The sequence below is a fragment of the Miniopterus schreibersii genome, assembly GCF_964146895.1.
Source record: "Miniopterus schreibersii genome assembly, chromosome: 7".
NCBI lineage: Eukaryota > Metazoa > Chordata > Mammalia > Chiroptera > Miniopteridae > Miniopterus > Miniopterus schreibersii.
Genome location: NC_138108.1, coordinates 53181192 through 53206166, shown reverse-complemented (window position 1 = coordinate 53206166; position 24975 = coordinate 53181192). Strand labels below are relative to the sequence as shown.

General features: G+C 39.0%; 1 protein-coding gene across 7 annotated transcripts in view; it reads left to right on the top strand.

The window, feature by feature from the left end:
• GPD2 (glycerol-3-phosphate dehydrogenase 2) overlaps positions 1 to 24975 on the top strand; it is a 132886-nt gene that overhangs the window by 32953 nt on the left and 74958 nt on the right. For 6 of the 7 annotated variants that reach the window (XM_081142796.1, XM_081142795.1, XM_081142792.1 and 3 more), the window contains exons 2-3: positions 215 to 324; positions 17594 to 17765. In XM_081142796.1, coding sequence (XP_080998922.1) covers positions 223 to 324; positions 17594 to 17765 — 274 coding nt within the window. In that variant the 5' untranslated portion in view covers positions 215 to 222. Of the gene's footprint in view, positions 1 to 214; positions 325 to 2028; positions 2120 to 17593; positions 17766 to 24975 lie in introns of those variants that run through there. The other variant, XM_081142797.1, reaches the window with a different exon arrangement.

Below are 24975 nucleotides of genomic sequence, written 5' to 3'. Positions count from 1 at the left end.
TTTTGTGTAGTCAATTCCCATGTCTAGGTTTTTTTTGTTTATTGTTTTTGAATGGTAATATTAAAATGGCATGTTAGTAACTTCCTTATTTTATGTTTTCTTTATTAGTTTAACATAGTTTTATAACCTACACAGTCCCTTTTTATTATTGGGACTGTTCATGCAATAAAAATCCTAATTAACTTGTTTGTTTCCGTTTCCTTTTTTTTTCTAGGCTAAGAAATGGCGTTTAAGAAGGCAGTGAAAGGGACTATTCTTGCTGGAGGAGGTGCTCTTGCAACTATTCTGGGCCTCTCTCAGTTTGCCCATTACAGAAGGAAGCAAGTAAGTAATGGTAGATGTATTGATTAAACTATGAAACTTAAAGAACTGTGATATGGGACGTGTTCGCTAACGGTTTTATTTAGAAATTACTGTTTCAGTTTGATCTGAAGGACACTAATTTGGAAGACTACCTTAATGATCCTTGAAAACTGTTGTGTATCTCATTTTTAAAGGGTAACTTTCTTTATCAGAAAGCATTATATAACTTAGCCTCTGTGTTGACTCTTTGGTTTTAAAAGACTGCTTCATTTTTGAGTGCCAGCATTTGTTCATTTAGACTTTCCTTGTTTAATTCTTCCAAATATCTGGATACCTTCTATGTTGTGCCAAAAGTTTGCCTTATTAGAAGGCAGGCAGCTGAGAAAGGAAATGGAAAAGAAAGAGCCTATATAAAAGGCCCAACTTTGAATCTTGGTTTTGTTTCTTAAAGGTTTAGTTGCTTATGTAGTATTACTTTATATTTGGTAAAGTTTTTATGGGGGAAAACCATGAAAATGAGATTGGTATCAAGTTTCCAAATAATTTAAAGTGTTCAGTTTATTTTTATTTTTTCCTCTTTGGTGAAAAAAGGCACTACAACTATGTCTTCCCATAGTTCAAATTAATGCTGGGAAATAATTTTGGTGAATGGTTTTGTGTGTTTTTTTTGAAGCTTGAAATGCTGGTAGCCACCTCAGTAGTCAGTATAAGTCCCCCATGACCTAAGGACATTTTGTGATACCAGCAGGGTGATGCATTCTCTCTGTCTCGCTTTTTGGGGTGGGAAGGGCCATTCTCTAAGCAGAGATGGAGGTGAAGGAATTTGGGAAGCTATTTGTAGCTGGGTTATCTATCAACTGCTCATTTTCTACATTTTTGTGAAAACCTTTAAGCCATGGCTGTCTTACACTGGTTGTTTGGTAGCTTTTGGCTACAGGGTGGTAGAGCCAGCCACTTGCTTTGAGTCCCATGTCTTGAATGGGAAATACCACTTTAAAACACATATTAAGAAGAATCAATTTGCTGGCTTATAGTTTTTTTCTTTAAAGCTTATTTTTAGTGCTTCCTCCTAAAGATGGATATTGAACATATTGCATTAATCTTTTTCATTCTTAACTTTGAGCACCTTACCTTAGGGTTTTTCCAGGTATATATTTGCAGGTATTATTAATTGCCTAACTTGTTATTGAAACTTATCTTTACCCTTTGATCATGTTCGATGCACACCCCTTTCTTTTAAAATGTTGTCGTGGTTCCTTAAAAGTGAGTGTCAAAAGATGTTACTTCTGTTGAGGCTGTTTAGAAGTACAGTTTTGTTTGGGACTTGGGCTTTAATGGATTAGATTACTTGTGCCATCCTTAACCAGTGCTAGCTGTCTGTAATGCTACTGGGAAATGCCAGTGTCAAAGGTAACGACATTTAATATGATGAGTTGTTGCTAAATTTATACATGGTTTATGACCACAGTAAGCATGCTCTGCCTCAGACTTTATAATTTAACTTTGTATGGGGTAATACTGTGTTTTTTTTTAAATGTTTGATTTCTCTTTTATTTCAAAGAATAGAATAAACAGTTGATACTGTCTCCAATGAATGCATTTAGAGGTGAATTTTAGTCTTTAAAGTCAAAGATGAACAAGGGTCTGCTGATTTCTGGGACATTTTTTCACTTTTTCTTTCCTACGTTAGACATCCAACCACCCTAATAGCCAAAATGAAACAGATACCAGCAGTCTGAGTCATTTATAATTTTAAGCTGACAAGTGTTTTTGAAAAAAATCACCATAGGCAGATCGAATCAATGAGTTGCATAAGGTATGTATCTAAGTGAATGCATTCTCTTGTGGTGATTTCTGTCCCTTTAAGCCACTGCCATGAGCATATTTTGGGTAGTAGGTTGAGATGTAGCCATAGGGATTGGCAAAAAAAAAAAAAAAAAAGAGGGAGAGACAATGGGTTGGGGGGACGAGGGGGAAAAGGAGACCAAATCATTTAGCTATTGACATAAAATGACCACAGGCCTCAGCTGTTCTCTCTCAGAAACTATCTGCCAATCAGAATCATTCTAGGCAGGAAAATTTTCCTGACTTCAATTGTCAAGAAAAATCTGCCCCTTGATATCCGTTATTTGGCTGAATTTTGTAGAAGTATGGCCTTAAATGTGACTAGGCATGCTCCTTTCTTTCCTTTTTTTTTTTTTTACAGAGCATTACTTTATAGTATTGGCTTGTGTTTATATATATTTTTTCCAGTTTTCTAAAATGATTCCAACCAGTAAACTCTTCTCCTTTGAGAGTATGTTGGTGCTGAAAGCCCAAGATGCTGATGTATGAGAAAGCTGTCTTTTGACTTTAAGTTCGGGCATATTTTGCTGGCATTTCTGTACCTGCAGAGTTCTGTCTCCCCTGGCCCCTAGCTTGTGCTCATTTGATATCCTCAGTACAAAACTTTCCTAAAATGCAGAAAGGGATTGTATTCGAAATACAAATGGGGTGATTCTAATAGTTGATCAGTTGTTAAACCACATTTGGCGATGGGATAGTTCTGTAAATGTTTAGGTGCCAAGTCAATTAAATTTGCTTATATTTGCAAGGGAAAGAATTTTTAGAAGGAAAACCATCACATATACTTTTTTAATTAAACAGAAAACACAATTAAGAGGTGGCTCACTTACTTTGTAGCCAGTTGCTAGAATAGGTAAGGAAATAGAAACTGTGGAGATGCTGGCAATTTGGGGGGCAGGTTGGGGGTTAGAGGTGATAGCAATGATTTTTTTGGTCTCACTTTACTTTGTAGTATGGTTCCTTCATACAAGCACATTGTTTACATTTATATTATATTTTTCAATAGTCAGTAGTGTGCACTGTTGACCCAAGTGAAGCCTATATATATATATATTTTTTTTTTTTTAAATTTTTTTTTCTTTTGAATAAATGAAGTCAGATTTAGGGATGGAGATCATGGCCTAAGGAGAAAGCTTATTATTATTATATTTTCTTTTGGAGATCGGCAAACTAAATGTTCAATTCCAGGGAGGAAGCTGGTAGGGGAAAGGAGATAAATGTTGGCTGACTTTTGACTGTGTCCACTTGCAGGGGAAGAGGTTTGTGGCCACAATGCATCCCCATTCCAGGCCCCCTTCCATTACACATGTAGGGGTTGAGTGGTCTTGAAGAGGCTTTCTGTTCATTTCATTTCCCCCTTCTTTTATTTCCTCTCCCACAAGTGGGTGACTAAGTTTCCACAAAGACTTCTTGATTTTTCCTCTCCCCAGACCAGCCATATGTCAAGGGACCGGAGGCTGAGTAGTAGGGTTTCCACATCCCAGCTCTATCTTAAGTCCCACCAGGGATGCAGCAAGCAAACTACTTCTGCAGTGGTGTGCAGATTTTCAGGAGCAAGGAATTTGTCACTTCCTATTTAGTATAGGTCTGTTTAATAATAAACTTTTAATGGGAAGGGACTTAGGGGATATCCAATCTTCCTCTCAGTACAGGATGTTCTTCTTACGATTCCTTAATATCTAGTGAGAGAAAAGCGTTACCTCATGGGAGACCTTTTTTTTTTTTCTAATTCCAAGCTGAGAAGAGAATGGAGTAGATGAAGATGGGAGTTTAAATTAGGAGAGAGAATCTTGGGTATTTTTAAGCCACTAAACGACCTTAGTGAGCAGCAGAGTGGAGTGTGCTAAAGTCAGGGCTGTATGGGGGTTCCTCAGGGGGGCGGGAAGAATGGCATTGGTTGGGAGAGAACAGGGGCAAGGACAAGGTGGGAGTGCAAAGATTTAATGAGGGGTCCCCTAGGCTTTTGTCTTTTCATAGTAGACCAAGGACATTTTTTGAAAATTAAAAAAACAACCCTCTACACTCTACATTTACTTCATACCTTCTAGGTCCTCACTGGAAATATTGGTGTGATAGTGTGGGTTTCTTTTCAACCCCAGTGGTATGGCTGATGTAACAAAGACCTATTTAGGTCAGAGGGTGGGCCTTCTCACCCTCTCACGCAACACATGCTAGGTTTGTTCCTTCCATTACCCGCTCTGAAGGTGTAGTGGGCTTTGTGAACCAACTCTGAGGTGGAGGCTCAGAACCACCCAGAGCTTTCTCAAAGCCCGGATGTGAAAGGCTTTTTGTTTTTTTTTCCTGCACCAGACATAGGCTGGGAGTGGGCTTCTGAATATAGAAATCTAGGTCTCTCTTCAGTGTGAGGAGTGATATTAGGATCAAGGAATTGAGAGATTCCAGCGATTAATGTTTTATTCCTGAGCAACCTAACAGAAAGGACAAGAGCACGATCTCTGATGCAGTCGTCCGTATCTGATACCTAGTTCTACTTTTTAAGAACTCAGTGACTTTGGGGAAACTGCTTAAATTCTCTAAGCCTTCTTTCCCCCCATCTGTAAAATGAGGAGATAAATGGTACAGTAAGTCTTTTATAGGTTTCATGACTTTAAGTGGAATGATGTATAAGGAAACCAATTTTACCACAGGCCAATTGATGTAAATGAGAGTTAAGTGCCTATGGATGGATCTTGAGAGTATCATGCTGAGAGAAATAAGTCAAATGGAAAAGAACAAGCACCATATGATTTCCCTCATATGTGGGATATAAAGCAGAAAGCAACAGACGAACAAACAAACTCAGAGGCACAGACATGAAGAGTATCAGAGGGAAAGGGCGGGTGGGGGAGGTGGAGGAGCATAAAGGGGGTCAAATATATGGTGACGAAAGGAGACTAGACTGGGTGGAGAGCACACAGTGCAGTATACAGGTGATTTTTATAGAATTGTACGCTTGAAACTTATTGTATTAACCAGTGTCACCACAATAAATTTAATTTTTTAAAAATAAGAGTTAAGTTCCTATGACATCTAATCAACCTTATAACAAAATGACGTTATTTGAGGACCTGCTGTACTTTCCTCATAGGATTGTGGAAGAGCAGTCAAGCCTGGAAGAGTTCTAGAACATATTAAGCTTTCAGAGGCATTAGCTATAAGATTCCCAGGTAATATTACAAAGTATGGCTGTAGTTGGCAAGGAAGTTGGCCAGAAAGTTGATTCTTGCATTCAGGGACGCCTTTTTAAGACTTTGAGGTTAGTAGCAAATGGTATGTCTTTCATCTGAGGTTGTAGGAGAATGGCTAGAAAACAGTTATACAAACACCCTTTTGTTTTCTCTTCTCCTTGCTTTCTGATCTGAAGATGAGCCAGTAACAAGGTGGACAATCCCAATTATTGACTTAAACTCTTTTTCGAAAGTTGTAAGTAATAAATTTCTTGAAGTTTCCGCTGTTTCTTTTTTAAGTATTTAGGCTTATGTGAGCTATGGCAGATTTGATTTATATTGGCTGATATGTTCTTAAAAAGTTGTGTGAATATAGTCTTTTTGATAAATTAGTTAACGTATAGTACAATACTTTTTATTGGAATTCTATGGTGAAATATTTAAATAATAAACAATATTTTTAAAAATGCTCTAACCTTTTTTGGTAAATCAGAATTTTCATATATCATTTTAGCTTGAAGTACAATGCAATTAAATGTATTCTTTCCTAAAGTCAATGATGTAGTAATAGCTGTTAATGACAGGACCTTTATGCTTTGCAAAATAGTGTCTCACTTTGTAGGAGACGGCAATTCACTATACTTTGAGTGGCTTCTTAAATACTGTAGTTCACTTTGCTTTGTGTTTTAAGGGAACAGGAAAAAAATGATAGTGGTTATGTGTTAGTTGGTTGAATTATGGGTAAACCTATGCTACTTTTGTTGTTAATATCCTCAAAACCCATGAGGAAAAACATTTATGCTAATGAGAGGCAAAGTAGTGCTTGAATAATTAAAGTCCATAGGAGTTTTGAGGACATTGTTTTAACTTCAGTCTCTCCCTCTCAGTATATTATTTGTAAGAGAGTCTAATAAACCAGGGCCTTTTGATTGTTAGTACCAATGACTCAAAGTTCAAAAGATTGGCAAAGCAACAAAGAATCCAATGATCATATCTAGTCAAAGAAAGAAGTACTTTGGGGTTTATTATAATGGATCCCCAGATGAAAGTATATTTAGTCTCCTGAATGTGTCTCTTATGCAAGTGTGGCTGGGTTTTGGTGAGCTTGTTACTGTGCACAGGTTATGCAAGATTTTAGACCTCTAGTTTCTTCATAAAGTAGGGATAATATCACTTTACTCCTGGGCTCTTTCCCCTGCCAAGCACTAAGTCAGTCAGTAAATAGAAGCCAATGATTACAGTACCTGACACATGGCAGGTCTATGGTACTTTCTTTGATATAAGAAATGAAAATTTGAAATAAACTTAACCTTGTTAGGCATAATAAAAAAGATATCACACAAGATTTCTTTAAATAGCTGAGCTTTGGTTGACATTATATTGCTTACGTTAACTGCTGGTCAGAGAAACTGGTAGACGTCAGAGAAACTTGAAGTTCACCTGAATAACGAAAGAAGAGAAACCAAAATCCTAAGCGTAACACCAAATGCTGATGAGGATGTGAAACGTTTGGTGGTTGCTTACCAAGCGAAACATATTCTCACCGTATAATTCATCTGTCACACTCATTGATATTTACTTAAAGGAGCTGAAAATTTATGTCCATGCAAAAACCTGCACATGGATGTTTATAGCAGCTTTATTCATAATTGCCAAAACTTGGAAGAGACCAAGACGTCCTTCAGTAGGAGAATGGATGAATAAATGGTGGTACATCCAGACAGTGGAACATTATTCAGTGCTAAAAAAAATGTTGTCAAACCATGAAAAGACATGGAGGAACTTGAAATGCATACTACTAAGTGAAAAAAAGCCACAATGAAAAAGCTACGTAGTATATGGTTATAGGCAAAACTCTGGAGACAGTAAAAATATCAGTGGTTGTCAGGGGTGTGTGGGGGGAGATGAGTAGGCAGAGCACAGAGGATTTTTAGGGCAGTGAAACTACTCCGTATGATATCATAATGATAAATACATGTCATTATATATTTGTCCAAACCCACAGAATGTACACCACCAAGAGTGCGCCCTTAAGGAAACTATGGACTCTGGGTGATTATGATGTGTCAGTGTAGGTTCATCCTTGGTAAGAAATGTGCCATTCTGGTGAGTGATGTTGACAATGGGGAGGCTATGCATATGTCAGGGCAAGAGGCATATGGGAAGTCCCTTGGTTTTCCTCTCAATTTTGTTGTAAACCTAAAAATGCTCCAAAAAAAAAAATAAAGCCTTTAAAAATATATACTTAAAATCTTAAGTATAGTGTCTGGAACCTTATATGAATTAAAATTTAAATTATAAAAATTTCACTTACGCATCACTTTTCAGGAATATCTTTGATTGAATATAACTATATATTTTTTGAACACACTGTCTTTAAGAATTTAACCTCAGTTGTAAATATTCTTCTGATTCCTAAGCTAAAGCATATCTGTGGGTTTGAAATTAGTATAACTTTTCTTGAGCACTGATGTAGCTGAAATAATGTGACACGTTTGCTTACCAGATTGCTTTTAGCTTCGTGAGTCAATTCAGGCTACCAGACTTGTTTGTTCTCTCTGAGTAAATAATCTTCCATCTCCTGAGGCATTTTTCATAGTTTCATAAACAGCCTTACTCTTTAAAAAAAAAATCTTACGAAGTACTGTAATAGCAGCTGTTCTTAAACAGTCTTCATTTTTGTTGATTTTAATGTTTAGGTGGAAACTATATTGTTACATATCATATGAAGAATGTATATTTAGGAGAAGGGACTAGAGATTGAATAATAAGGTTCTGGATTCTACTTGCCTGCTTAAAGTGCCGTCAGCATCAGTTCTGTGAACTATGAAAGAAGTATCTCTGCACCATGGTTTGGAGGGGCTTGCATTTGATGATCTGTCTTTTTGGAGCTGTATCTCTATGGATTTATTTTTCTGTGACTGATGGGGCCTCGTTTATCACAGGAAGATTCTGAATCATGTGTGGACTACATACAAAGTAGGCGACTTGTGAATCTTGGGTTTGAAGGCTAAACATATCTCATATTTATGTATTTAGTAGAGTAAGCTAATTGATGTAATAAACAATGCCAAAGTTCATCATAATGAAGGTTTATTTCTCTCTCACATTACAGCTCAGTGTGGATAGGTTGGGGACTTGTTTCTTAAAATTATTCAGGAACCTGAATTATTATAGTGGCTGTGCCTCAATATAGGGCTTTTTGACATACTGGATCCTTTTCAACCCACTGTAAGAGAGGGTGGGAAATGTGATCCAGTAGTGTTCTCTAGAAGAAGAGAGAAAGTTTGGTTAAGCATCCAGCCATCACGTGCTTCTGATATAGTTGACGAATGAGCTATATTTCTTTTGATGAGAGTTTTATTGTAAGAGTTTATGCCAAAGACCCTCTGCATAGATTTCTGGAAGAACTGTTTTTTTCTCCTAGAAACACAACTAAATATGTTGAGGCTATGTCTGATATCTAAAGCTTGATGAAGATTCTGAATGCACTGTATTTTCGATAAGGCCAGTTGAAACTATTCTTAACTACTCTATATGGTTAACTGTTTCTTCCGAGACATGTTTTATCAAAGCACTAAAATTATGCAGACAGAGTTGGAAATGTTCTTTGAAGAGCATCCTATCATCTTCCTTATAATTTTGGTTTTTGTTTAACACTTAGCTCCCAAAGTGGGGCCATGGCAATATCTTTGAGTTCTAACTCACACCAGGCCTTCAAGGAGTTGGTGATGCTATTTTACTGCTGGCATACAAAATCAGCGAGGTTAACTGTACTGCTATAGGTCACACAGTGAGTCAACGACTGAGCTATGATTAGCGTTGACAGCTGGTGAGCTTCTAGGCTGTTGCTAACTGAGCAACACTGACATTCATTTTGATTTGACTTTGCATTTCATTTTCAACTATTTATTCATTTTAAGGTCTCTTTGAGAAACTTTTTAGGAATGTTGTGGGACTGAGGAAACTTTCCTTAAATGCTCTGGGGAGAGTCCTTTAGCTTTTCTCTCCCCATCTTTCTGCTTAATAGTTAAGTTGTATTTATGTTAGAAAGGCTTCCTCGAGGTAGAGCTTTGCAAATTAAGAAGAAAATAGATGCTTTAAGATAAGTTAGGCAATATTAATTTTACTTGCTTTGTGATTTTTTTAACAAAAAAGTTTTGAGATCTAATTATAAGCTTGTGAGTACAAACTACAGAAGTTATAAATATGGGTACATATTTGATGAAATAATTCACAGAGAAGTGGAAGGTGTGCGTCACAGATTTGACCCCAGACTGTTTTGAATATACGGTTAAAAGGTAGCCAGGGGCCTTCTGGATTGCTTGGAAACCGTCTTTGACATTGGTTCACCTTGGGGCCAGCATCTTATTCACCTGAGGGGGATGAGGGGAGAGTGAGCCTTCTTTTAATTCTGTATCCACTTCCAGGTATAAGCGTTAGGAAGCTTTTAAGGAAAAGTGCTATTCCTTGGAACCCTGGTTGTCAACCTTACTGTCCATTGCGGCTGGCTACAGGCTAGGCAAGGTCCCTGGGACTTCTGATTACACTCGCTGCCATCAATACTTGCCCACATTGCTGGTGTCAGAGAAGCTGGTGGATCTCTGGGCCCAGGTAACGCACATATATAGGCAAAGATAACCTAGCAGAGGTGAGGGCATGTGATTTAGAGTCAAACCTGGGATCAAAGCATGGTTCTCTCCGTGACTTGCCCAAGGAATCACCAACCTCAGTTTCCTTGCTGGTCAAAGGATGCCTCCTTCTCCGGTAATACTTTAAGGGTGATGACATGTTAGAGTGTGTGGTCTAGCAGCAGTCAGACAAGTGACAGTTCTTGTCTTCTTCCCTCTACCCTCTCATATCTCAGGCTTCCTCTCCAGATTTTCTAATTCTCAACACGCTACTGGAATTGAAGAGCAATATCAAGCATAAACACCTCCAAACACATATTCTATGTTTTAAAAATATTTATTTGAAAGTGGATGAAACATATCCCTTAAACCTCAGTTATGTAGTCTAGTCTGATAAGAGTTTATTTGAAATAGAGTCAGACAGAGCCAAAGGGTTTTCCCTATTTTTCAGCTATAAAAAGTTTTATAATGATATATTATGACTGCTATTAAAAAAGTTCTCTGCGATTTCTCAAAGGAATCCCAGCCACTTAAAAGTTGGATAGCTCAAGGTGAACTAGAGCTCTGTTCTCAGCCACCCTGGAAGGATGGACTTGTCTTGTTTTCTCTTGTCTGGTCCCTGATGAAGATGACAGTCTTCTCATTTGCAACTCTTCCTATAGCATAATAATGAATCCATCAGCAAGTATGTTTACATTGAGAAATGTTGCTTACTGTCACGTAATTACAAGAAAAAAATCATTGTTCAGAATCACAGAGTGACTCAGGAGGTGAAGGCCATTAAAACATCTTAAGGTTCACTTTAAGGAGGTGCTTGTTGCGTTTTACTTTCCAGAAATATACAGATATAGTAATTCCATTTCAGTGAGAACAAAACACGAAGCAATTTCCCTCAAATTTAACGGTTCTATTACAATATGTGATTGAATCACATAATATGGGAGAGAATGATAGTTGCAGTATGAAGTGATTTGCATGAAACCCTACTTTATACTCCAATTATTACTCTACATGATTGCAGGACAACCTGGTTGTTAATTGCCTGTGGTCTTTAAATATGCACTTCTTTCAGAAATAGACAGTAATTATTAGATCTTGTTTTCGGTCTCACTCAAAGTTGCAAATGTCTAGGATTTTTTTTTTTTTTTTTTTAATTTGCAAGTCTAATGGTGCACAGACATAGTGAAACTGATCTCCTTCTGAATCCCGTTCTGTTCTCTGGTATGTAACTCTTAAAGACTATGAACTTGACTTTCAGTTCCATGTCGGTGTTCACTGTACCAGTGTCTTGACAAAAGCTGTATGTTTCCTATCAGAATGCTGGAGGAATTTTATTTTTTAAAAATGTATATAAAAATTTGCTTGCATGTTAATAAAACACCCACTTCCTCATAGTCCATAATAATTTAATATAGTCAGAAATAACAACATGAAAATAATATTTTATATTAGATATTCTTCTAATTCTTCTAAGATAAGCATTCTTTTTGTTTGGGAACTGTGGTTGGAACTGTGCTAGGCAGTTTGCTTTGTATCCTGGGCTCTCCTTTCTTCTGGCATCAATGGCTGAATTAGGAAATAGATTCTGAATCTGGTAGTGCTGGGCTTGTCCTGTCTTAGGCCAGAGTTGGCAAACTTCTGTGTCTACCAGGGCCAGACTGGTAATCTGAAGCCAGTGAATGGGAATGCTGGGCGAATGAGCAAAAGCCTTGCCTAAGGGGAGTGCTACTGTTCAGCTTCAGCATATTTATCTCAGATAGAAATTCTAATTTTTATGTAAAATACAGTAGTTTTTAAATACTGGATGTGTTGCCCATGCTTTTGCAAAAGTAGTGTGCTGACTAATTCGCTAGTAGGACTTCTGGTTTAGCACATGCTAGTCCTTCTTCCTTTCCTGTTATTGTCACCCCGCTAATGCCTACTAGTCTATCTTGACATGATTCAGTTATAATTTCCAGGAAACTTTCTCAGGTCTGGATTAGGGGTGCCTCCTGTTGGTTCTTATAGCCTCTTCTCTGTCGTAAAGCCAGCTGTTAAGCAATGTTATAATTTCCTTTTTATCTTTTTGTTTTCCTCCAGTGTGTAGATTCCTTGAGGGCTTTCAGTACATATTGATTGTGTGACAGTGGGTGAGATGTCTTCTCAGGACACTCAGGGTTTTGGTGTCTCAGGTGCTTTAGAGCAGATTTACCTTTCCAAGGCTTCTTCCCAGGGTCTCTGGATCAGTCTTGTAATGGAGCCTGTCTCCCAGATTCCTGTTTACTCAAACTGCCTCAGAAGGAAGGAGGGTGAGAAAAGGGCAGGCCTGGGAAGACTTGGAGCACAAAGGCCTCTTTTCTTAGCGCATGCTGTTACTTACCATTGCTGTTTTATTCCTGCTGCCTTCTCTTCTTTATTTCCCCTCAATCAACATATTCTAGAAGGTAGACTGCAGATGTGTTTTTGTGACTCAAAGCCATATGAAGCCAAAATGAGTCTTTCTCTTGTCATAATTAGAAGTAGGGCCTTAGGCTGTTTACTGCCTCTAAAATAAACTTGGTGCTTAGCTTCTCAGTTGCAACACTTTCCAGCTTTTATGAAAAAAGTAAACAAAAATAAAATGTTATTTTAAATGTAGTGTCAGAAATTAAATAAATTACCCTCAATAGTGCCGTATATTTAAAAAAAATTTGTTTTGGAAGGACTGTTCAGCAAAACCTCCGCAACAAAACCATACCAAGAAAACCCACAAAAAACTTTCTGCATTTGGCAACTGGTGATAACTCATCTTATTATAACTATTTAGTCTGTTTCTTTATTTTTTTTCTCAGATTATATGTAGAGTCAGTATGGTGCAGCAATGTAAAACTCAGTCTCCGTTGCCAGGCTGTTTGGGTTCAATTCCCAGCTCTACCATATACCAGCTGTATAATCATGGGCCAATTGCTTAACTTCTCTGTCTGTTACTTCCTCTGTAAAATGGAGACCATAATAGTGTCTAGCTCATCGGGTTATTTTGAGGATTGGGTAGAAAAAGTAAAATCTTTATAATAGTGCCTGGTACAGAATGACTGTATACAGATTTACTTATTGTTTTTTTAAGTCACGTTTAGTAAAGTGTGATTTGGGCTGTAATTTTCATGGGGTAAAATTCACCCTTTATGGTTTATAGTTCTGGGAGCTCTGACAAGTACCCGTTGTCTTGTAGCCACAACCACAATCAAGGTATAGAACACTCCCGTCACCCTCAGAAGTTCTTCCGCCCTTTTTGTAGTCAGGCTTCCCTGCCCCCAACACCCAGCCCCGGCGACCACTGATCAGTTTTCTGACCCCATGCATTTGCTTTTACAGAACACCATATAAAGAGAATCACACCACCTGCAGGCTCCTGAGTCTAGCTGCTTTGCTTGGCACAGGGGTTGGCAAACTTTTCGGTAAAGAGCCTGGAAGTAAATGCTTTAGGCTTGCAGGCCATGTGGTCTCTGTGGATACTTGTTCTGTTGTTGCAGTCACAGGTTGTATACGTGAATGATTGCGTGTGGCCGTGTTCGAGTAAAAGTTGACTTAGTAAAACAGGTGGTGGTTGCTCTGGCCAGTGTGGCTCCGTTGGTTGAGTGTTGTCCCCTGCACGGAAAGGTCACGGCTTTGATTTCCAGTCAGGGCACATGCCCAGGTTTCGGGTTTGGTCCCTGGTTGGGGTGAGTATGGGAAGCAACCGATTGATGTTTCTCTCTCTTTCCCTCTCCCTTCTTCTCTCTTTAAAATCAATAAAAACATATTAACCACCCCCCGAAAACAATAACAACAACAGGTCGCAGCCAAATTTGGGTGTAAAACCATAATTTGCTGACCATGACTTAGCATAATGAATATGAGATTTATTCATGTCATTGTGTCTATTAGTAGTGTTTCCTTTTTTTAAAAAAAAAAAAAATCTTTTTTGATTTCAGAGAAAGGAAGGGAGAGGGAGAGAGATAGATCAATGATGAAAGAGTCATTGATCGGCTGCCTCCTGCACGCCCCCGAATGGGGATGGAGCCCGCAACCCGGGCATGTGCCCTGACTGGGAATCGAACCCCCGTCTCCTGGATCTTAGGTCGACGCTCAACTGCTGAGCCACCCCAGCCGGGCTAGTGTGTCCTTTTTGTTGTCGATTATTACTCCATTGCATAGCTGTATGACTGTCTAGTCAGTTGAAGGATGCTTGAGACTTTCCTAATTTTTGGTGTTTATAAATAAAGCCACTGTAAACATGTGCATACAGGTTTTTGTGTTAATATAGGTTTTCATTTCTCTCCAGTAATTACCTAGGAGGGGGATTGCTGGGTTGTATGGTACATGTATTTTCCCTTCATGAGACTCTCCCAAACTGTTTTCCAGAATGGCTGTATCCCTTTGTGTTTCTACCAGCAATGTAAGAGAGTTACATTTGTTTTGTATCCTCACTGGCACTGGTACTGTCCACTCTAAAAGACTGAAGAGTAAAGATGTTTAACTTAAATTAAGTTGGAAGCTCTTGAAGGATTTTACCCAAGGAAACGACATAATCGGGTTTTTAAAACGATTACCCCAGCGGCATGTAGATAATCACTAGGAAGGAGGCATTGTAAATGTGTGAAGACCTGTAGGAGGATATCATATTAGTATAGGGAAAGGGGGAGATACCTTTACTTGAAAGATGGCAGTGAAGATTAAGTGACTAGATGTGAGAATGTTTTAGGAGGTGGGGTTGGCTGAACTCAGTGATTCATCAGATATGGGACTTGAGAGAGTGGTCCAAGTAACTAGATGTATAATGGAACCTTTACCCAGATGAGGATCATTGACAAGGGAAAAAGGTTTGGGGTGATAAAGTCATCAGTTGAATTTTAAGATATATGTGAGACATCCAAATGGAGGTACCAAGTAGGTATTTTGATATCTGGTTCTGGAAGAGGGGAACAAAACTGGAAGTCAGTGTGGTGTAAGAGATGCCTGACACTATGGAGGCAGAAGAGACTCTCTAGAGAGAGTTTTTAGTGATCTGAGAATGGTCACTAGGACAGATGCAAGAGGAGCCTCAGTGTTTAATGTTGGGCAGTAGAGGGACATCCAAAGGAAGGTAGGAGAGAGTGGTTAAAAGGAGAGAGAGAGAGAATATGAATCTCAACTCAGAAGGTTGTCTCCCAGATGCCCACGTGAGTGGAGAGTTATGTGTGTGCTGAAATCACAGCTGAAGTGAGGGGTGCAACGTGCTCATTGGGTTTAGCGCCATAGTGGACATTAGCCAGTTTTGGTGGTGGGGTGCTGGTGTGTTTGCCAAAATCGAGATTAGAGTGAGGGGAGGAGTGGGTTGAGGAGTGAGTCGGAGACGAGGTAGTAGAGAAAACAAAGGTATACAGGGCTTTCAAGAATTTTTAGAGCAATTATTAGAAACATAAGTGAAGAGGTGTTTTTGATTCTTAAGATGACACAAGGTGCTGGCTCGAAGGATGGGGCAGGGGATGAAGGCAGAGGAAGCAGTGTAGTAGGTAGAATGAAATTCCCACAAGGCCCGAGAGACGCCCATCAACGAGACCCAGCATTCTTGCCGAAGAAGTTCAGTTGAGTTTAATATTCACAGATATGACCTGTTAGCAGAGAGTAATATGGGGCTTTTAGTATTACCAAGAATATGCTTCATTAGAACTTAAATGTATTTTCAAGTACTTCTTAATTTTATTTTTTAAGTATTTCTAGAAAACTTACCAAACAGAAAATGTCAGCAAAATTCTTTTGATGAGTAGAAACACACTGGCAGTGTAGTCACTTGTCAGTCTCATGTGTGAGTCCTACCCATCTATCGTGACCTAATTAAAATCCTCAAAGGAAAGACTGCCCCTCATCTGAACGGTGATATCTTGGTGCTGTGTGTGTGTGTGTGTGTAATATATATATTTTTCCTCATTAAATGATGGAAGGAATAGACCATGACTGAAAGTTGTTTTCCCTCCACAACACCTAGCAGTTACATTTATTTAGTTTGTTACCTTTTAAGTATGTAACTGTGAACATGGGGAAATGGTTTTAGCAGATCATTAGAAGTTATTTCCAGGAGGGTAAGATTTTTGTGGCTTGGCACCTGAATTAACTGCCTGAAAAATATGCTACCTGATGGTAACCTTTTGTTTTTATGATACTTAGTAAAATATGTTTTGAAAGTTCCCTTTTATATGCTATTAAGGGATCAAACAACAATGTCAACAGTAACTCCTTGGTGGCACTTTGTAGTTGACCACTGTTCAGATGGAGGGTAACTCAGAGAGAGAGAGAGAGAGCGACGTCGCGGGGGCTTTGTCCCACTCCGCAAGTGAGGGGACCGAGGCCCGGAGAGATGATGGCTCAGAAGTCACTACTGGCAAACGAGTGCTAAGACCTGAACGAGGACCCTCTGACCCAAATCTTGGTTTCTTGCAGCGCACTCTATGGCTTCTAGATTTATTTTTGTAGAAATCCGATTGGCCTGCTTATAATTACATCTGACTGTAAGGAGCACTTTGGTTTACTTTATTTAAATGAATAAAAGTCACTTATCAGAGCAATCTCTTGGTCAGTGCTAAGATCACCTTTTCTTGAGCAACCTGTGGCCTGTGGTTCAGTGTCATATGTGGCCCCTGCAACAGAATTGGGAAGAACACTACATTATGGCTTGTGCAGATGCTGTGACTTAAAGAAAATAGAAGTGATAATGCCTGTGGATAATGACCTATTAGAGCCACATTGACCATCACTGTTCAATATAGTCAATGAACCTAATGTTAGCATTTTGGGGGGAAAACAGATACTTCTCTATTTTTCTAAGCTTTTGACTCTGAGTATTGGCAGCTAACCTTTTTTTTTTTTTTTTAAATGACCAGTATCATTTTGGATTTAGGATGATAAATTATATTCTAATGAGAGAAGGTCATTATTCTTTAGGGGGACTGTGGCTAGATTTAATTATATTATTGTTAAAGCTTTCAAAAGTCAAAATAGTGTATCTTAAATGTATAAAATTTGTAATTTTATATTAAAACATTTAATGGGTAAACCTCTGACTAAAATCCTTGAAAAGTATCATTCCCATCGGCCTTAGCTGATTATTTAAACTTGTGTTAAACAGAATTCTTTTTAATTGTACTGACTTAAACTTACAGACCCCCAAACTCTAGAATATATTTTTATCAGGGGAATTAAGGAATGAAGAGCACATACTTCTAAGAAACTGCAGAAAGTCATAAAGTGATTTTTTCCCCCTCCAAAACTTTTAAATGTTATTTGAACGAATTGCTGCTACTGGATAAAAACATATCCTTATGTTCTCTATAAATTTTCTTAGACAAGGTATTTGGGAATTGCTGTACAGTGTGGGAAATAATTAAACGTGTCTGTATATGAAACCAAAACAAGCAGTGGAGAGGTTGAATCTGAAACCAAGTGTTTCACGGCTCAGTAGTTGTGATTCATGGGGGGAAAAAAAAGCAGCTAGATTTTAAGGACGCCCCTTCCCCCCAGGCAGTTGGTCCTATAGCTCCATGTGGCCTGTGGCCTGTGAACTGCGGTCTAGCCCGGGTAGCCCTTATCTTCCTTACAAATCTCTTTTAGCATGTTGTAAAATGTATTAAATGAGCATTCCGGATGAACAGCTGAAAGTGTCTCCTTTTCCATCAGATGAGCCTGGCCTATGTGGAGGCAGCAGAGTATGTCTCAGAGCCCGTGAACAGGGAGCCTCCTTCCAGAGAAGCTCAGATACTGACTTTGCAGAACACGTCTGAATTCGATGTCCTTGTCATTGGAGGGGGAGCAACGGGGTGCGGCTGTGCACTAGATGCTGTCACCAGAGGTAAGTCCTGGTGTGGACGGATGGGACACAGGTAGAGAAAGGTCCCCCCTTCCTTCCCTGGTGTAAACGCACAGTAGGCATTATATGCTAGGAGTCATGCTTCTGTTGCTTTTACTAGTTTTTCATCCATTGTGAAGCAACTTCTTATTTTTTTAATGTAGGCACTTGTACAGTTTTAAAATGAAATATAACTTTTTTTATACTGAAATGAGTTTAAAAAGAAAACTTAGTGTTCCTGTAATTTTATTGATCTGATGCTTTTGTTAATTTTTTAAATACATGATAAAATAAATATATCTGTATGCAATAAAAACATTTGTATATGACCTGAAATCACATTTATGTCAGTAAAGAGTAGAAAAGATTTATTAAAGTGAATTATTCTATTAAAAAAATTCCTGCCCAGCCGGTGTTGCCCAGAGGTTGAGCATTGACCTAGGATCCAGGAGATGGAGGTTCGATTCCTGGTCAGGGCACATGCCCGGGTTGCGGGCTCCATCCCCAGTCGGGGGCATGCAGGAGGCAGCTGATCAATGACTCTCATCATTGATGTTTCTGTCTCTCTCTCCCCTCTCCCTTCCTCTCTCTGAAATCAATAAAGATATATAAAAAAAATAATTTCTTTCTGTTCCTGTATCTCTTAAAATCATTTCTTCTGGTGAAATATGGACTGCAGTTTGGGAAAACTCCAGTGTATGTGACTAAATAGATTGTTGCCAACCTATTCTCCTCTCTGAGTCACTCTGTTGGTCAACATTAGGAAGACAGGATGAAAAGTTCTTTAAAAGTGGAAACATGACACGGAAAGAAAGAAATTTTTCTATGGAACAGCAAGGCTGTTTCATAAGATATATTTAATAAAATAATTTTTCCTGTGGTTATAAGTGTGGACACACACACACACACACACACACACAAACACACACTTGGGGCAAATTATTTAATTTCTCTAAGGTTCTTCATCTTTCAAGTAAGGAAAAATACCTTCTGTCAATGTAAATGTGTAGTCATGAAGAGGACTTGAAAACAGTGCTTGTCACACGAAGTAGAAGTTCAATAAGTTATAGATAGTATTATAGCTGTCCTTAATAACATGAAGGCAAAAGACTTTTAGAACCAGTTGTCCTGGAGAAATAATGCTTTTTGGTATCCTTAGATGTATCGGATTGGAGGCTGTGTGCTGCTACAGGGCACTTTGACTCTGGATATTTTAAGTACTACCTAAGGTTCAATATTTATTGGTTTCATGCTTAATGATGATAACTTATTACATAAAATAATTCTTCTCAGATTAATTTACTACCATAGCTGTCCTAGATTTTCTTACCTTACATACCTGGTAGAATTTACTCTTACAGAAATGAATTAAATTTAAGGAGATTTAGGTGCATACAAACTAAAAAAGTGCCCTAGATTTTCTACGCTTGCACAGGACCCACACTTAAATTTTGATTTATGTAGACTTCACTGCCTAGATCCTTTCTGTCACTTCTAAGTGAGGGTAAATAAAAATATAGGCCCTGGAATCTGTTCTGTTGCGACGCGGACTCCAACTTTCATATAATTCCCTGTCTCCATGGTTTGTAATTTGAGCCAGATTATCCTTAGACATACTAAAGCAGATGGAAAGAATATTTACAGTTATCTCAGGGTATTTGAACGCGCCTCTTTCCCCTGGAGGCCTGGGATGGAGAGTGGGAAGAGAGGACACGACCCGTTCCCAGCAAAATGGGAAGACTCGTTTGGGACAACTTGTCCCGGGACTACCTCACAAGTTAGAATTTACCAGGTGACAGTTTTCTATGTCAGAGGGGATCATTTCCCCAATAGGGTTCAGAAAAAATATATTTCTTGGTGTCTCCAGTTCTGTTCATGCTATGTACTGAAATGTATAATAATTCTTTTTATTAATTCCTCTAATATTCCCTGAGTACCTGTTGTATGCATGGCAATATGCAAGGTACTACATGAGACTACAAAGATGAGAGTTATAGTCGGTGCCTTTAGGGTGCCCATAGTTCTTTAGTGTGTGTTTGTATAGACTGAATTACATTATAGAGACTATTTGTCTTTCCAAAAGTTTGGGGGCATTTTGGATGTGTGAAGGCAAGGGTAGTCATAGCTGCAGAGAATGGCTGGGAGAAAGAAAGCTGCCACTTAGCAAAGGGAGACTTTTAATAGGCAAACATAGCTGGCTGAAAGGTCCGTCAGAAGGAACACGCAGGAGGAGCAGCAAGGAGGCAGCGCATGTGGGAGACGGCGTGTTTCAGTTCAGAGCACCCAGACTGTGGAGGGGAGGATGAGAGGGGTGGCTGGCCCAGGCGCTGCAGGGGAAGCACCCTGGGCTTGACCGAGTGGACACTCTGAGATGCTGAAGAGCTTTAGGTCTGGTGAAGAGGAATGGGTGAGCAGTGAGGACGGAGCAGGCAGGGCATGGAGATCTGGAGACACAGCGGGAAGGAGACACACGTTACAATACTGTAACTTGATAGCATAGTAGATGTAAAGGAGGGAGGTAATATGTGCAAGAGTTCCCTCCTCCCCTCCCCTCCCCTCCCCTCCCCTCCCCTCCCCTCCCCTCCCCTCCCCTCCCCTCCCCTCCCCTCCCCTCCCCTCCCCTCCCCTCCCCTCCCCTCCCCTCCCCTCCCCTCCCCTCCCCTCCCCTCCCCTCCCCTCCCCCCCTCCCCCCTCTCCTTTCTTTTCTTTCTCTTTTTAAGAGAGGAGCAATTTGATTATTTCTGTAGACTTAGAGATAAAAGGCTGTGCAGGAGAACTTTAATATGCAAGTAATAGACGTTAGCACGTGGAACAAGGTCTGGTAAAAATATAAGGAATGGGATATCAGAGATGTTCTTAGCTGTGGCAGGGAGGTAAGAGACATTTCTCCAGACAGAAACAAAGGGCAGAGATTCTGAGATATAAAAGAGGAGCTTGTGGGACCATGAAGAGCTGTTCTTCAACACTGTGTTCTACGTGTGGGCAGGGTAGGGGGCTTCCGTGTACCTTATGGAGAATGTGATAGGCTGTAGGGTTACTTCGCTGAGATTAGTAAATGTAGATTTGTTATCTACACAGGTTACTTGTGTGTGTGTGCATGTGTGTGTCTGTGCGTGTGTTTCTGTTCCCTTGTCTGTCCAGTATTGCTCAGAATGGAGACAAGAAAGATACGCAGTTTGATAGAATACAGAATCGAGAACTGACCGGGTGTCAATGAACTAAGGAGAAAATGAGGAAAGAGCCTGTGAAGGCAGCGGGAATTGTTTAAATGGGGACCTAGGACTGACAGGGCCAGGCGAGGGGAGCTGGAAAGCCAGCTTCCCTTGAAGAGTCAGGCTTGTCCAAGGACTGGGAATGAAATAATAATAAGCCAAAGGCTATTAAATGCCTTTCATTCCCTTTCTCCTTTTGAAAAGTCTCATCTGTGCTCACTTTTGTGCACTTTCTACTAGTATCTTTTTAAAAATACAAGATCATACTGTAGTTACTATCTTGCAGTGTTTCTTTCAAATATCAGTATATTTAGTCAATCTTTACATGTATATAATACACATTTTTGGGGGAGCTTAATCTTCACCCAACAATATTTTTTCCATTGATTTTTTTTTTTTTTTTTTTTTTAGAGAGAGAGTGGAAGGCAAGGGGAGAGACAGAGAGAGAGAAACATCAATGTGAGAGAGAGACATCGATTGGTTGCCTCCCCCACTCTCCCCGACCAATCCGGGGATTGAGCCTGCATCCCAAGTACGTGCCCTTGACCAGAATCGAACCCGTGACCATTCAGTCCACAGGCCAACACTCTAACCACTGAGTCAAACTGGCCAGGGCTATACATTGTTTTTGATGACTGAAAAGTTCACTACAAGGGTGTGGATGTTCTTACTAATGATTCTTTGGGTTGTTTTCAGTTTTTCTTTTTCTGTTTTCTATTTAAAACAAGACTGGAGCAAAGTACTGAGTCAGCTCTGAGAATACAGACTAAGAAGATGTGGCCTTGCCCTCAAGGAGCTTATAACCTATTAATATTTGATGAACAAATACATTTTTTCTTTGGGCAGTGAAGGACAATCAGTAGTGATCACGACATTAATCAGTTAATTAGCAGATGATTGTGGGTAATGATAGTGATGATGTGGACTTTAGAGAGAGAAGAATTTCCAGAGGCGGAATGTTGACCAGATTTTTAATTTTTACACTTAGTAAAAGCTAAGAAAATGATGTACTTTTAATATCTCTTGACATATTGATTGTTGTCTTTTAAAATAATTGTGTTATTTCATATATGTGGAATAATGATTTATAAAAGGGATGGATGTACCTTAGTTTATATTTCTTTTTTTATGCTGGTAGCTCTCTGGGGCTAGTCTTTATAATTAAAATGTATAGAGATGCTGAAATTAATCTATATTTATCCTTTTACTACCATTTCTGATCATATCAGTGGCCCTCTGAAGTGTGAAATAGTCATGGGCATTTGGTTAATGAATTGTGCATTGTTGCTGTTCATTCATGGAATTTGCTCTTTTATTATATTTGATGCTTCACTTAACAACAAATTTTGCTTTCTCTGCATTTGATATGTTTTTACCAAATTATTCCTGATTGTATCCATTAATCTTTAGTCACATTTGACAAAAATAAATTGCTGTGATCTTTTAAAGTTACCAGTAATAATTAGATTTTTCAGGACATCAAAGTTTTGGGGGAACACTAGATGTTTAAGGGCTTGTATAAAAATGTTTGCACAAGCCTTTTGATAAAATACTATGCCCCAATGCAATTTGGGTAATGGATAAACAAAGAGTGGACAAGGCAGAGGAAAAAGTCATGAAGTCTTCATAACGAGCATTTATTTGCATTCTTACCACCTACATTTTCTTGGAATCAATTTTCATTTGTCTCATTTGGGACTATTATGTTATAAGTATAGTATGCACAATTCTCCTCACGTTCTCCTGCAGCCTGTAGGGTCAATAGAAATTGTTTCACTAACAGCTCTATGTCCAGTTCCTGGGCAGAAACGTGGCCTTGAAGCCCAGTGGTAGGCACTTTGGCCCCAAAGAGAGCTGGAATGAGGAGGAGCTGATAAATATAGTCACCCTCTCAGTGTTCTTCAAGGTGTTTTTCTTCAGTTCTTTTTGTTCTTTTGAACTTTGTATCAGGGATCACCTAGTACAGTTTTGGTTTAAAATCTGATTTATGGTTTCTATTCAAATTCCAGACTGCTTCTTGCTGGAGGAAAACATTAATTATCATTCTCTTGTTTAAAAGTGTATGTATATTTTTATTTATTGCTAGCAATTCCTGATTTCTCACTACAGTTAGCTCCTTCAAGTCTAAGGCAGTATAGCACAGTGCTTAAGGATGCAGGCTGTAGACTTAGAATGACCCGGATCAAATTTTGGCTTCATCATTTACTAGCTCCGTGACTCTCCACAGGTGTCTTAACCTTACAGGGAGCCTCAGGTTTCTCAGGTGTAAATGAAGGACTGTAGTAACACTCTGCTGCATAAATAAAGGTTTACGAAAAGCAGGAGCTGTGTGCATTGCTGAACAAATGCAGAAACGGGAGAGCCTTGGAAAATAGTGCGTTCTGGGAATTACAGGTTTCCACCCCGCTCACTGTTTCTACTCTCACCCTTCTTCCCGCTGAGGGAAGAGAAAATCCTATTTGAAGACAGTAGAACTGCAGCAGATGAAAGTTTGCTGGACTGCTAATTAGGCTAGAGTGCAAGTTTCTACTAAAGTTAATCTGGAAATTTAATGAAATTTTAATTAATATAGTGATTTTCTTTGGCAGGAGTTGGGGGGCTTGAGAAACTGTGCTAAAGTTTATCTGTAAAAATAAGCCTATGAGATTCACTAGATTAATTTTGAAATAGAATGGTGATAAAGGAGGTAGAGATCTATGAGGGATTAAAGTGTATTCTAAAGCTATTTTAATTAAAATAGTTTGTTAAAGGAATAGAGAGATCAGTGAAACTAAAGTAAGAGTCTAAAATTGATCTAATTGCATAAAATTTAGAATATGGTAAAGAACATTTCAAATTTGTCATTACTGGTTATTAAGAAGTGGTGTTGGAGTATCCATATCCATATACATGTATACACACACACATATATTCTGTTTATCATAATCTATGTGGATCAAAGATTTAACAAAATACCATAAAACTATTAGAAGAAAGGATATGTGGATTTTTAAAAAGTGGAGTAAGAAAGATGCTTTTAAGCAAAACACCGATAAAGCCATTTTTCTTTTGGAAAATCCTGCTAAATTTGATTTCATAAAAAATTAAAATTTAGCTATGGCAGAAATATAACAAGTACATGTGATATTGGGAAATATTTGTAACATCAAATAGGGTTTGTATCATAATTCTTTTCAACTTTTCTATATCTTCTGTTTTAGTATACACTGCATATACCTGGATTTTTTTTATGCCTAATAGATACAACTACCTTTTAATAGGTGAATTTGCTCCATTTCTTTTTGATTCCACATGCATTTATTTTGTATTTTTTACCTTCAATTTTGTACTTTATTCTTTCCTCTTCCTTTTCTTTCTTTGTATTACATCAGTTTTGTATCCTTTCTGTTTCCACACCTTCGCCTCTATAGGTATAGTTGCTGCCGCCACCCAGGCCCGTCAGAGCCTTTTCCCAGAACCAAAGCGAGGCTCCCTGCTCTTGTGTTGACATCGGGCGTCCCACAGACCAGGTGCCGCCGCAGCTGGTGGCGCTTGGCTCCGGTGCTGCCCCGGCTGTCTGTCTCCCTGCCTCCCGGAAGGTCCCCGCAGACAGAGCCCAACCCCAGACAGTGATTAAGGGGAGCCTTGCAACCCCCTTTCACAGGAGCTGGAGCTTTTGTTCCACCCCTGCCTTCAGGTGCTCTCCTGGTCTTTACCTTTTCTTACAGGGAGACTTGTATTCCTCTTACCCTTTAGGAACTGAACTCTTGGTTTCCTCTGTCTGTTTCTAGACCCAGAGCTCAGCAAGACCGATGCTGTGGGGGCTTCAGTACTCAGCCCTGAGTTTGTTGCCTGCTGCATTTCTGGCCCATGGAGTGTTTATATACAGGGTGTCCCCCCAAAATGTATACACACTTTAACAGCTGATAGCTCAGTTTTGAAAATGAAATGTATTTTAATAAGTGCTGCCTTTATAATTATTCAAAGTGTGTATACATTTTTGGGGGGACACCCAAAAATGT